The sequence below is a fragment of the Patagioenas fasciata genome, chromosome 6, assembly GCF_037038585.1.
Source record: "Patagioenas fasciata isolate bPatFas1 chromosome 6, bPatFas1.hap1, whole genome shotgun sequence".
NCBI classification, from domain to species: Eukaryota; Metazoa; Chordata; class Aves; order Columbiformes; family Columbidae; genus Patagioenas; species Patagioenas fasciata.
In genome coordinates this window covers 36,957,323-36,970,724 of record NC_092525.1, presented here as the reverse complement: position 1 = coordinate 36,970,724, position 13,402 = coordinate 36,957,323, and the positions used below count along the sequence as shown (strand labels likewise).

The 13,402-nt window shown below is 37.2% G+C and overlaps 1 protein-coding gene across 6 annotated transcripts in view; it reads right to left on the bottom strand.

The window, feature by feature from the left end:
* Positions 1-13,402, bottom strand: part of USP33 (ubiquitin specific peptidase 33) — a 40,374-nt gene that overhangs the window by 9,648 nt on the left and 17,324 nt on the right. For 4 of the 6 annotated variants that reach the window (XM_071810551.1, XM_071810549.1, XM_071810550.1 and 1 more), the window contains 11 exons: positions 12,982-13,060; positions 9,586-10,006; positions 9,026-9,166; positions 7,767-7,879; positions 6,483-6,654; positions 6,276-6,380; positions 5,658-5,691; positions 4,811-4,856; positions 3,904-4,084; positions 2,525-2,651; positions 427-596 (listed from right to left, as the gene is read on the bottom strand). In XM_071810551.1, the coding sequence (XP_071666652.1) occupies positions 427-596; positions 2,525-2,651; positions 3,904-4,084; positions 4,811-4,856; positions 5,658-5,691; positions 6,276-6,380; positions 6,483-6,654; positions 7,767-7,879; positions 9,026-9,166; positions 9,586-10,006; positions 12,982-13,060 (1,589 nt within the window). Of the gene's footprint in view, positions 1-426; positions 597-2,524; positions 2,652-3,903; positions 4,085-4,810; positions 4,857-5,657; positions 5,692-6,275; positions 6,381-6,481; positions 6,655-7,766; positions 7,880-9,025; positions 9,167-9,585; positions 10,007-12,981; positions 13,061-13,402 lie in introns of all 6 variants that reach the window. The other 2 variants (XM_065842226.2, XM_071810553.1) reach the window with 2 other exon arrangements.

Here is a 13,402-nt window from a genome sequence, read left to right as displayed (position 1 = left end):
TCTGCATCAGACCAATTTCTTGTTCCACAGCTTTCAAACCTTCTTGTTGCTTCTAGCATGTAGCTGGAATAAGACTTAGATTAACAGGCCAGTGTATCAAGGATGATGGCAAAATGGGAATATACAGGTTTAGGAAGCAAGCAGCTACGCCAAACTGTTCCTCTTTAAAAACCAAGAAAGCCTATGAACAAAATGTGCAAATTAAAAAAACCAGAACGTCACACAGTACCATTTCTAACTAGTCAGCTACTAAAATGTGAGAAATAGTTTAATTATTTTATTGTTCTAATTTACTTAAGAAATTACACAAGTCATAATATGGACTTACTATATTCAAATTCCTTTAATTAAAAGAAGTGTACATCCCTGGATAGCTACCAGTCAACACATAAATTCTTTTTAAATGATACTCAGTTACCGTCTCACCTCCATGCACACAGAGAAAGTCATTATTTGAAATTGGTCCTGGCTCTGCAAAAGTCTTGAATTTATTTAACCACTGTCTGGAAACATAGAACTGCAGAAGACTTGGTTCCATCATATTCAGTAGGCCTGATATCCTCCGTCTCTCCCTCTGTGCTTCTTCACTGCTCTTTCTATTACCAAAATAGAAATCGTTAGACAAATATATGTCCTTGTGTACAGTGCAGATAATTTGATTTGTGAAAACTGCATTTCAAGTAAATTACCTGGGCTGTGTCTATACTTCTGAGTTCTGTTAGTATGAAGTAGTTGACTTAGCACGTGAAAAACCTTGCACCTTTTATGCACAGACAGAGCGCAAATGCGTGGCAGAAACCTGGACTGTCACATTACAGAACCACGTGTCACAAGAGTCAGGACGGTTCGTACAGAGCGTGAAGTGCAGCAAAGACTCCTTGCTCTGTCAAACCTGTGCTTGTCCTTAGTCCTGACAAACTGTGGTACAGGCATTATCATGCTTACAAGAAACAACTCAAAGACCCCTGACAGTTCCTGTTTAACTTACTAGCCCAGACAAGCAAGCAAATAGTCAGATGGCAACAGAGACAGCAGAGGTGATTACAAGAGCGGAGATAAGCTCTGCCATCTGCCCAGTTCCTCTACGCATCTCTTAAGCTAAAGCTTTGCAAACTGTACTCCTTGGGCAGATGCTCCTTATTTATCTCCAAATAGATCCTGTAATACCCCTGCTTTTCTTGTATTCCCCTACTTTTCTCACTGAAGCTGTTCCAACTGGAGATATCTCTGCTCTGCTGGTTTTCGATTGGATAGAACCTCTCTACTCCAAAAGCAGGTTGGAACCATTCATTCTGTCCTTCAAAACCCTGTCCTGAAACTTCACTCAGCATCACACAAAAGCTGGGCCACCCCTGTTAATTTACAGAGTCAAAGTAGACTCAGAGAGCTGATAAAAAGCTTCAGGTAGACCTAATGGCTGTAGCAACAAGACTATTTATAGTATAGCAAAACAAGACTAAAACAGGAGGAAAAATACATGCTATGAACCCAATTAAAATACATTACCTGAAGAAATTCAGGTCAAAATTATCTAACAAAAACCTTAAAAATCTGAAAATGAAACTCAAGTAGCTAAGTTCACTTTCCAGCTGTAATTTAAAAATGCATACCTGTCTCGACTAAGCTTCCTAAAATGCACTGAAAGAACACCTATTTTGTGTGTCTGGTAGTGTTTTGTGGGTATATGTATTTCTTTTTTAAAAATAAGATTTTATGAATGCTATCATGTAATATGTCTGCCCACAATCAGGTACAGTGCTCTTTCTTGGCAATATGGTGTGACATCCACATTTCCTTTTAGAAGACTTACTGAGCCAGACTCACAGGCTCAGCTCAGACAGTGGCAGATGTGTGTGCTCCTAATGAAAGTTAAAGCGCTCTCAGAACGCATCTAATTTCTTCTGCAATTCTGACACCATCTATGTCACGGTCAACTTTTAGGGGAAATTTGATCTTAGGTCCAGAAATTTAGAATTTGAAAATTGAGTTAAGTTGCTTTCATGATTTCAAGTATTTCTTAGAATGAAGACAAGAATAACATGACTTCTCGCCTTTCATTTCAACTTTCAGGAAAAGACCAGTCTATAATTTCCCCGACATTAAAACCTCTGTTGTTCCACATTCCACCTGCTAAAAAGACTTTCCACAATTCCCTTTAAAGGTCTAATAGTTGGAGTCTGTGTGTAAAACCTCCTTGTGTGTACGATTCCTTTTCTCCAATTGAAAACAAGGTAATTGGTGGCCAGTTCTAACATTTGCCTGAAGTTCTCTTCCTAGTAATCTTACTATATTTATGCAGATTTAATTTTCATTTTAAGTTCCATACATGTTTTAGCAGTGACAGAGCAACTGTAAGGACATAACTGAAGGTTTAAGTCTCTCTCCTGTACAGGCTTTTCTGGTTGGTCAAATTCTTCCACTATAATTTTTGTGGGACAGCTAATTTCCAAAAGCCGCCCAAGTGCTTAAAAAGTTATTTCCATACTTGACTAATACGAGTATGATTGTACCTTTAATTTCTTACCTGTAGAAGAGAACATAGGCTTCTGCATTTTGCACTGTGGTTTCTGACACTTCTGTGACACTCTGGTCATCAAATTCATACCACAAATTATTTAAGTTGTTGCGACAATAAGCTATGTAATGTCCACCTAGAGTGTTAGAAACAAGAGTTAAGTGTCCGGAGCTGCTCATTTTACTTCCTTTTCATGTATTGCACAGCAAGTCCAAAAAAAGCAAGTCTTAAATGGGAGAAACATTAAATCATTAGTAGACAGGGCCTGGATATTGATTGCTCTCAAAGTCAGGATCAGCTATTTTTTTTCTGAATTTCTATCAGCTAGTGGAAAGTAGGACACTGCTTTCAGTATATTCTTGAACTCTTTAAACAGCTTGTTATCTAATGTATTCTTGAACCATGAGCTTCAAATCAGTGTAAGACAGTCTCAACAGTTTAACCAAATCAGTTTCCACAATAAACTCTCTCCAAATCTTTGTATGTTTTATAACAGAAATTAGCATAAATGTGTAAATGGCTACATGATATCAAGACCATACTTAACGGTGTTTTAGGGACTATTCATAATATATTTTAAATTATTACTGTTTTTAAATACATATTCAACTGTCAATAATAAAATAATCACATATCTACTAAACCAATGACAAGAAGCATCATTCAGCAAGCACTAAATGGAAGATGAAAAAGCATCCAGAAAAAATTGAAACGACTTCATCTAAGTAATGGTACCTCAAGTTTGGGGAGCAGGAGGGGGTGAGGAACTTCTGTGAAAATCTACAAAGTTTCTGGCTTCAAGCTTTTCTTCCTGCTATTTTCCAAATCTTATAAATACTGAATGCACTTGGGCAGGAACAAGCTTGACATATAGCAACAAGATGTTAATTCAGCTACTCATCACTATGCAGTTGCTGCCTGTTTCAGGGTTAATTGGCAGTGATCACCCAAGAGAACATCTTTTAAAAAAACTACTGGCATCTCTCTGGTGGTTTGTGAACTCTTTCCGAAACACTAAGGCATGCAAAGCATCAAAACCTTACACAACAGCTGTGCAGAACAGCTGATAGCTGGTCATCTGCTGGCATGTAACATTATTTGCACATTTAAACTATTCACTTTCAATAGTGCATATAGTTTTTTACCTAATATTCCAGGACATGTTAATTTTTTCCACCTACAATTTTATTTATGTATGCTATACAATTTCAAAATCTGTCAACTCTTTAAGAGCAAGATGATTCAAGGTAAAAATCACAGCATTTATCTTTCAAATTATAATTACCAATGCTTATCTATTTACCCTTCAGCATATGGATATCATCCTTAAACAGAAGTGCTGGTGTGAATATCAACTGCAAAGACAAAACAATCAACCTCATACTTACTGCTGGCAGTTCCATGATGGCAGATGACAGACAGGAGATCGTAAGTCACTATTTGAGCTGGACTGTCCTTCGCCAGGAAAGGCTGAAGATCAAGGCCTTCCAAGGGGAAGGACACGTGCGTCCCAATTTTCGTGGAAAACATAAGTTCATGTCTAAATCTTTTGAGATGAATGCACAAGATCTGTAAGAAGGATTGGCAGATTCACTCAAGGACTATACGCGCTGTTATTTGCTGTTAAACAACTACACTATGCATGCCATCATTGCCTTTTATCATCCCAAATAGATCACTTTTGTCTATGGCTTGAGGCAACTATCACAAGCTCTGTGTTCCACAGATATATTTTTTAAAAATCAACTGTGGCTTAAGGAGTTAGAAATTAATTTGTAATTATCAAAGACTTATCTTACTGACAGTATTAAAAAGCCAGTCCCGAACAGTTACTAACACTGATGCAGCAATGAACAACATACCTTTTCTCTTCCTCAACGCACCTATTGCACAATCTTGTCGCAAGGGACATTAATTCTTCCTGACTATTCCAGCCATCAACCCATGTTTTGAAGTGTGAGATTGGATTACTTTTAAAATGTAAAGCTACAAGCATTACTTATAGAAAAGATTTTCAGTCTGGCTGTGGTATTTAATTCTATGATCTACAGTATGAGTAAGTTCTGCAGGCTGACCGTAAAAACCCATTCTTTTAACTTTACTGTTAATGTACAAGGTTCATTTTCTTATGGGGTGAATAATTAAATGTTGTTCACGTTCTTGAAATAAATACCAATATGAAGATACGCTTTCATCAGGTAACGTTTTGAACACAACTTACTCCATGCAACCCATCAGTCACCACATTCCTAACCATGCAGAGAAAGTGCTTTAAAGTGCATGTAGTAACAGTACCTCAGGAAATTTTTGCACTTTGCAGAATTTCACTCCGTTTCTTAATCTAAACAAATACAAAACCAAAACAATACTTAGTTCTGAAAAGGTTTTATTATATCGTGCTAGATCAGCAAAAGTCTAAGCTGAACATTACGTTAGTAAATGCAAAATATTTCTGGAATGTAGGCTAGACATGGAGTAGCCAAAATGATACAAACAATGACGCTTCAGAAAAGACAATCTGTACTGCTGAAATATTCAAAGCAGCAAGAACAAACAACCAAGTTCCATCTAGCTAACAATTTCCCTTAGCATAAAGAACTTAAAGCTTAGTGAAAGCTGATCATTCAGCAAAAGAGAAAAAGAAATCAACTAATTTTTGTTAAGAAATTACCTACAGCAGATCACCACTTACATAGCAAGGAATAACACTTATTTTCCACAAACACTTCGAGCATTCTTCAGAGGACTTTTGTTTCTTGGTACTTTAGTATTTAAAGCCATCATATATTTCTTTATTTTTAACACACTGAAGTGACCTACTGTGTATCAATGAAAACTTGCTAGTAATGTAGAGGGCTAAAAGCTTCTATTTTATCAATCAAAAACAATTTAGAAAGGTCTCAAATTGTAAGGAACATGAAAAAGAATTAAGCACATTTGTTTTGCAATATGGTACAGTGAGTCAGTGCTTCCCAACTCCTGCACCTTTGGAATACTAAATTTCTGACAGCCAGACCGCAAGGTGGTATCAAAAGATTAATAGCACTGTGACATATCCAACAGAAATAAATACCTCTTGACTAACAGAAGCATTAAAGCACTCAAATTAAGACAAGTTAAACAAAGTTAAAAGCCAGCTTACTTTTTACACCTTCCACAGCTGTACATGTTATCACCTGCAAATATCAGGGAGAAGAAAAAGGGCCATTATTCTCCAAATCCCAGTAGTTATCCTTCAAGAGCATGTATTTGATATTTAAAAGTCTCAAGAGAATTTATCTTCAGGTTGCATTAAATATTTAACAGTTGTAAGAATGTTGAGATACCAACTAAGTAGAAAGGTTCTTATGTTTTACGCTTTCAACTATGAAGCAGTAACAGAATAATCTAAAAAGATGCTGTTATATAATTTAAAACACAAATATTTTACTAAGCCCAAATTAAGGTTATGAGAATGAGTATTAATATAGTGTGTTTTGAAATTGTTACGAACCTTCACTTGATACCATTTCATTAAACCAAATTCAGATTTACTTGACATTTCTCAAGCAGCTTTCACAGGCATTTTGTGCCTCAAATATCCAGTTAAGCAAGAAGCTTACCTTTTTGAAATGAACAATCCCATAAGAGCAAGGAATAATTAAGTCTAACAGGTGGCCTTTGCTTAATTGCATGAAGCTAAGAAGATATTAATCATCTTATTGTGACAGGAGGAGAAAAAAAACCCAGAAGAAACATGTTGATGTAATTAACCTCTTACCCTTGAGCTCATCTCTGGCGAAAAAGGCAGCAAGACAATCTTGTAAGGTTACAACCGGACCCCAAAACCAGCTAGGAACACATGAGACAACAAACCTGAAACATCATTGACAGAAAAGAAAGAAAACCAACAAATGTTCTGCCAGAAGAGCAGAAACTGGAATTTCAAAATAGATAAATAAACGAAACAAGGTAAATATTATTTACCTTTTGAAATATTCCATAAAAAAAGCTATCCATCCCTGGGGGGCATATGCTTCTCCACATGACCCTGCTTTGACTAGAGATGTCTGATGACTGGCAGAATGGAGTTTTGCAAGATCTTCCTTACCTGGAATAGGCAAGGACAGATCCTGGAAGGTCTCCAGGGTTACAGACAGCTAAAGAAGAAAATACATAAAAAACACAGAGTTAAGCTTGATGAGAAAAGCAAAGTACACCATTAATTACAAAGTAATTTTCTATTTCTTATTAATTGTCTTATCATGCAAAGCTCTTTGGTTTTTGCCTCTGGCTCCTGTTATACAAGCTCATTTCAGAAAGCTTCAGCCCATTTTTTTGACAGCGCTTTACTTTGACATTATCTTGACCTGATATAACTGGACCTGCTGCAAAACAGACTCAGTTGCGCATTTGCTTTCTCCTATCCTGAATCCAGTGATCACATAGTCACAGAGTAAAACATCAAACAAACTTTAAAATTTAAAAATTCTTATTTATTTTTTGAACTTGCTCACGAATTACCCTGTGGTCTCTGTATTATTAGTTGTAAAGCAAGGGAAGCAGTAAGGGCATGCATCAGGGGGAGGTTTAAACTTGCTGTTGGGAAACTTGCTCCCAATGCAAAGATTTGCATCTCCAACGTTTGATACTATTGTTTTGAAACTTAAGTGACTTTATTTTAAACGATCATATGTGCTGTTCTAAATAATTGTATAAGCAAGCAGTACAGGAAAAAAATCAACTATTCCTATATTGCACCACATCCTGCAGTAGAGGACAATTTCAGAAAGCAGTTAATGATTCATATGACCTGTAAAAGTGTCTTGAATTTTCTTAGCTTCAGTCTACATGATAAGACTGTTTAGTAGTGTTATTGAACTATCGTCTCTTACTTTTCTTTGTAACATTATGTACCTGAGAACTTAAAACAGTAGCAGGTATGTATTAGGGTATTCAGAACATTAGCAGAAAGCAATCCTACCTAAGTAAAGTTGAAGAGCAAGCCTCTTTCTCCATCCTTGCTGTAAACCAATTCTCAAAATGATATTTTTCAGCTCTGAGTAAATATCCAGCTCAATTCAAGCTAGCCTAAACAAAACATGCTGGTAGTAGCTGCTTTTGCTATTTGAGCGAACAAGCATGAAACAACCTACATTTCTGAGGAAATCTGCTATGAAAGAATAAAGTTACCAGAGAACGACTGCATTCATGAGTATTTGTATTGGGGAGAAAAACATACTAAATGCTAGAAGTCCCCTTTCTTACTCACCCGATCACAAGTCAAGCACTGTACTGAGCTTATTATAGTTCCATCAAATATATCAGAGATAACACTCCTGTACTTCTTGCGCTTCCTCCTTTTTGGTGATGATACAGTTGAAACTATACAATGACAAGAATAAAATGCTGAAAGTAGATCAAGATATAGTGGATTCTGATTTCCTTCAACTTTGCAGAACATAATTAGAGATCACACGTATTTTGGATTAAATTATGAGCCAAGCCCTGGTTGCTATTTATTAAATATTCCTTAGAAATTACACAACCCGACTACTGCTAGTACCAGGCAATTCATGTAGGTTCCTCAAGCAGTTTATGGAGGAAAAAACACCAGAAAATTTTGCCTCTGTTTAAGGAAAACTCAAATTGCCGGTCTTGAAATCTACAGCCTGCTGCCATGAGATTCATCTTGGCAGGAATCCCAGTGTATAAACTTAAAAAGGCGCATTCGATCTGACATTTAATTTGATTTTATCTTTCTAGGAACTTTTAACCATGTTGGGCTGAAGAGCTCATACACAAGCTTATTGTATCACAACACTGGCAGTGGGCTGAAATACACTAAATTTACTACTAGAATGCAGCCCAACAGCAGCTTATTCAGGTCTCCGGTTAGACAAATAAGGGGGAAGAAAAAAAAATAAATCATATATTGTCCCTTGTGCCCTAAAGCTGCAATGCCTTGTATCTAAAAGCAATAGAAATCTAAACATTCTGGATGCTGATAAACACATCATACTGTGGAAAGTGCCAATAAAAACCCTCTAAACCGCGAAGACAGTGATAAGCATAAAGCAGTTAACATGTACATGTGTATCTACAATATAGGCACACAGTGCTCCTTAAACCTTGGTAAACTAAAATACTGACTTACTGAACTTCTGCAGAAGAACCAATGTGCATGTTCTCTGAAAAGCATTACCTCTCTGTGGTACCAACTTCTCCCACATTTTCCTTCTCTCCAAACCAGTGCAACTGAGAAGGTTGTTTAAGAATATGATTCCATCCTCTCAAAGCAAATACTATTCGTGCTTCAAAATAATCAGAATTTTACAGAAGTAATGGGAATCTTATTATATGTCCAGCTTATATGATGCTTCCTCTTCCCACAGGGGATAGGGGATTAAAAAAAAACACCAAACCAAACCCAAAAACCCTTAAGTACAATGCTGCACTGCTATGCATGACACAAGAAACAACAAAATGAAAACTGTAATACAGAGAAATTCAGTACCAGGAGGCTGATACCTTTTTTGTGGACTGGTGCCAGTGAAGAGCATGACGAGAAGGATTTTGGAGGACTGTTTGATAAGCGTGCATTCATCCCTTCATTTGATGGTGGGGTTTGGGCTGCAGATACATCATTCATGTGGACATCATTGATGTACTCTGCAATTAATATTTGCATTATTTCATAAACTCTATCAAAAATAAACTGCAGAATGAACAGATGCAATAGTTACGTAATTTATTTAACCACACTATCAAGTCACTGGACATTTAGGAATGAATCACCATTTAAATTCACATGCCTTTCAGTTAAAAGCAAATACAAAAAAACCTCCACTCTCCTGGGTTATCTGAAACCCCACCCAGTACAAATCTTTAGCTTTTCAAGGGAATGCAAATTGAATTTAGAATACCTAAACTGAAAAAATAAATTAAGAAGGCGCATTATTTACAAGTAAATCCATCTACCCTATTTAACCTATACTTGTCCAGTGTATTCTACTGTAACTCATTTCCACTCACACAGATATTATGATTAAGAATTTGACTATTTCAATGGTGCATTAGTAATGCATTACCTGAGAACCTGCTGTGTATCTGTACTTTAACAGTTCCTTGATTATTTAGAAATTCAGTGCTCTCTGCAGCAGTGTTTGTGTCTTTTTCCAAGTCTTCTATAGAATTTGCTCGTTTCAGCTTGTTGCTTGATACTTTTTCCTTCTGCCAATCCTTGGATGTGACTGAGTTGCTATCATCATCCTGAATTAACATGGTTGTCTCCGCAGGATCCTCTAAGACAGGTTTGAAAATACCATCACTTTCTGGTTTATCACAGGTACCACAGGATTCACAGGGCTGAAAGCCGACATCCGACTGGCTCTTGTCTTCTTCCATGCTCTCATCAACACTCACAGGCTGGGCATCTTCCAGTTCTACAACTGGTTCTTTAAGCTCTTCATGAAGCAAATCCATTAGACAACGTAAAAACTCTTGTGCATCCTAGGATTTTAAACAAGTTTTACAATATTATTCCGTTTTATTTCGAAAGTACTAAAGTCATTTCAGGAAAAGATACAGATCGCTAAAATGAAAGCTGCAGCTGTTCAAGAAGAATAAGGTAAAGTCCTCTGTCCCATGACTAATATTCAACAGAAATTGCATTGCCAGACCACGTATTTTTTCTTGCGTGTCACAAGTACCATTCAAGTTTCCTCCAAAACACTTCAATTCCCAAAAAGCTTATTTCAACAACTTAAACAAAAATACAGCCACAGCTTATATGAATGATAAATGTAAATTGAGCAACTACCACCAGTGTGGTCAGATTCCAGTTTTGCTGGTAAAGGAACATTTTAGGGACAGTTTTTTAAAGCCTTATGCAGCAGCATCAGCAATGCAATCAGAGCCTTGCTTTCCCTGTGTATGGAAATACTCTATTAAGAAGTATTATAATGCACTTAGCTCATCTTTCCAATTGCATCATACTGCCTACAAGATCTTAATTCTTCTTCTCAAGCCTGGACAAGATTCCTCAACTATCAGTGTTTCCACAAAGAGCTGTCAAGTATTACTACAAGTCTAATCCATGTTTCAAAATATCTTAAAAGCCATCAAATTTCAAGAATCTACGCAGCAGCTTGGTTCCTGGCAATAGAGAATATCTACTAAAGCAAGCATGAGAGAAAACAATAGTTTCTTCTTGGCAACTACTACTGCTTCTATTTTCCTCTCTTGTATTTGGGTTGTTCATAATAGTAACTTCTGCTGCTCAACATTCCCATCCATCATAGCAATTAGTTATTATGCTCACAACTGCTGACTGAAACACATTCTTCTTAAAAACTACATCTACCAGATTTGAGATTCAAGTTTGGGTAATTAACAAAAATCTAGAATGATTATTTGCTGGTAATCCTTTTACAAAAAAAAAAAAGAAAAAGAAGGACTCAAACCTTGAGACACAGATTAATTGATAAATTAATTGAGCAAAATAATTTCTTCTTCTACCTGAATATAGGACAAGGCTGCCCACCTGGCGATGCTGGGCAATAGGAGAGTGTCAGTCATGAAAGACCTGCTTTGCTGGAATTGTTGCCATGAAACCTCCTAAACATATAACTGAAGTGTGAACCAGGCAGAACCTGAAAAGGTTCTCATTAAGTGTTGCTCTGCATGAAAAAAGACATTCTCAGTGTTCAAAGCTGCAAGAACCAAGTTTCCGTACAGTTTATTTATTATGGCTGTGCTGCCATCCAGAGACCTGGACAGGCTGGAGAGTTGGGTGGGGAAAAATTAATGAAATATAATAAGGGCAAGTGTAGAGTCTTGCATCTGGGTAGGAACAACCCCAGGTTCCAGTGTAAGTTGGGGAATGACCTATTAGAGAGCAGTGTAGGGGAAAGGGACCTGGGGGTCCTGGGGACAGCAGGGTGACCATGAGCCAGCACTGGGCCCTTGTGGCCAGGAACGCCAATGGTATCTGGGGTGGATTACAAGGGGGTGGTCAGTAGGTCAGAGAGGTTCTCCTGCCCCTCTACTCTGCCCTGGGGAGACCACACCTGGAATATTGTGTCCAGTTGTGGCCCCTCAGTTCCAGAAGGACAGGGAACTGCTGGAGAGAGTCCAGCGCAGCCACCAAGATGCTGAAGGGAGTGGAGCATCTCCCGTGTGAGGAAAGGCTGAGGGAGCTGGGGCTCTGGAGCTGGAGGACACTGAGGGGTGACCTCATTAATGTTTACAGATCTATAAAGGGTGAGTGTCAGGAGGATGGAGCCAGGCTCTTCTCGGTGACAACCAATGATAAGACGAGGGGTAATGGGTTCAAACTGGAACACAAGAGGTTCCACTTAAATTTGAGAAGAAACTTCTTCATGGTGAGGGTGGCAGAGCCTGGCCCAGGCTGCCCAGGGAGGTTGTGGAGTCTCCTTCTCTGCAGACATTCAAACCCGCCTGGACACCTTCCTGTGGAACCTCAGCTGGGTGTTCCTGCTCCATGGGGGGATTGCACTGGATGAACTTTTCAGGTCCCTTCCAACCCCTGACATTCTGGGATTCTGTGATTTTCAGTTATCAAGACTGATACTTTTCCAGAAATCCATGGGACTCTTAAGAAATTAATGAGTAAATTAAAAAACATTTATATTACTACTTAAACATTTACTTTACAGCTACACACAGCATTTGAACATTGAAATGTGCTCTAATCCTCCACTCCACGAATACAAGACATGTTAACTGAAACAGCAAAACTCCTTTGAATAACAGCAGATTCCTGGAAGATATGAGTAAGCTTTTCTAATTAGAGGGTTTAATTTTTTCCTCCAGCCCAAAACATTTCAATAAAGTACTGCAAACCATATGAATGCAGCAAGATATTATAAGAAGGATCAACTGAAGAATGCCTTTACTATGTGATAACCCATGCCTCTGACAAGTCACCAACTTACAGCTCCTGCAATACTGCTTACTAAACACAGACTGGTGTCTTGTTTTGGTTATGGTTTTTTGTTTGGTTGGTTTTGGGTTTGGGTTTTTTGTTTTGTTTGCCTTTTTTTTTCCCCCAAAGATACTAAATGAAAATGGTATATTGTATTTTTTTTACAGGTAGATGAATATAAAAAATAATTCTATTCTTTTATATTTTTAACACCTTTGTTTTCTGGTACTGCTCAAATGTTAGCAGCATTATTTCACACAAAGCGAATGATTTAGATACATATTCTTTTAATTTTCCTGGAAAATGGGAAAATTAGTTATTCTCCAAAGTCAAAGGCCTTTCAAGAATTTGATATATACAAACACAAAACCCAAATTAACTGTTGGTAGTTTGGTTTCAAATAATCTACATTTGAAGCATATAAACTTTGTTGCATATGCTTTAAACAAATATAGGAAGCATATCTTAAGTATTAAGTTTAAAAATAAGATATAACATTATGGCTTAGGCAGATTTAGAAGACATCAGAAAGTTTTACCTGTTGAGAGTAGCCTCGAAACATTGGATTAACAGTTTTAATTCCTTGAAATAAACCAGTAGGTACAACAGATCCAGGTCTAAAGAAAAACAAGTTTCAAATATGTGAATACATATAGGAAAGAAATCAAGCATTTAAGTGAAATTTCCTATCCTTACTAGAATCATAAATTTAGCTGCAACTGAACTATAGCACCTCCAACACCAATAATATTAATCTTAACCAAGCATAATATTGGTGCGGAATAATTAACAATACAATTTTTGAAAAAAATCTGTCATCCAACAGCGACCGTATCAGGACTTTAATGCCACATTTCTTGTCAGCGAATCAGATGACAAATCAGACACACTCTTGGCAGTATGCACAATTACTGTTTCTTGACCATTGTACTTATATTGTAAATTCTCTTCTTAGAGAT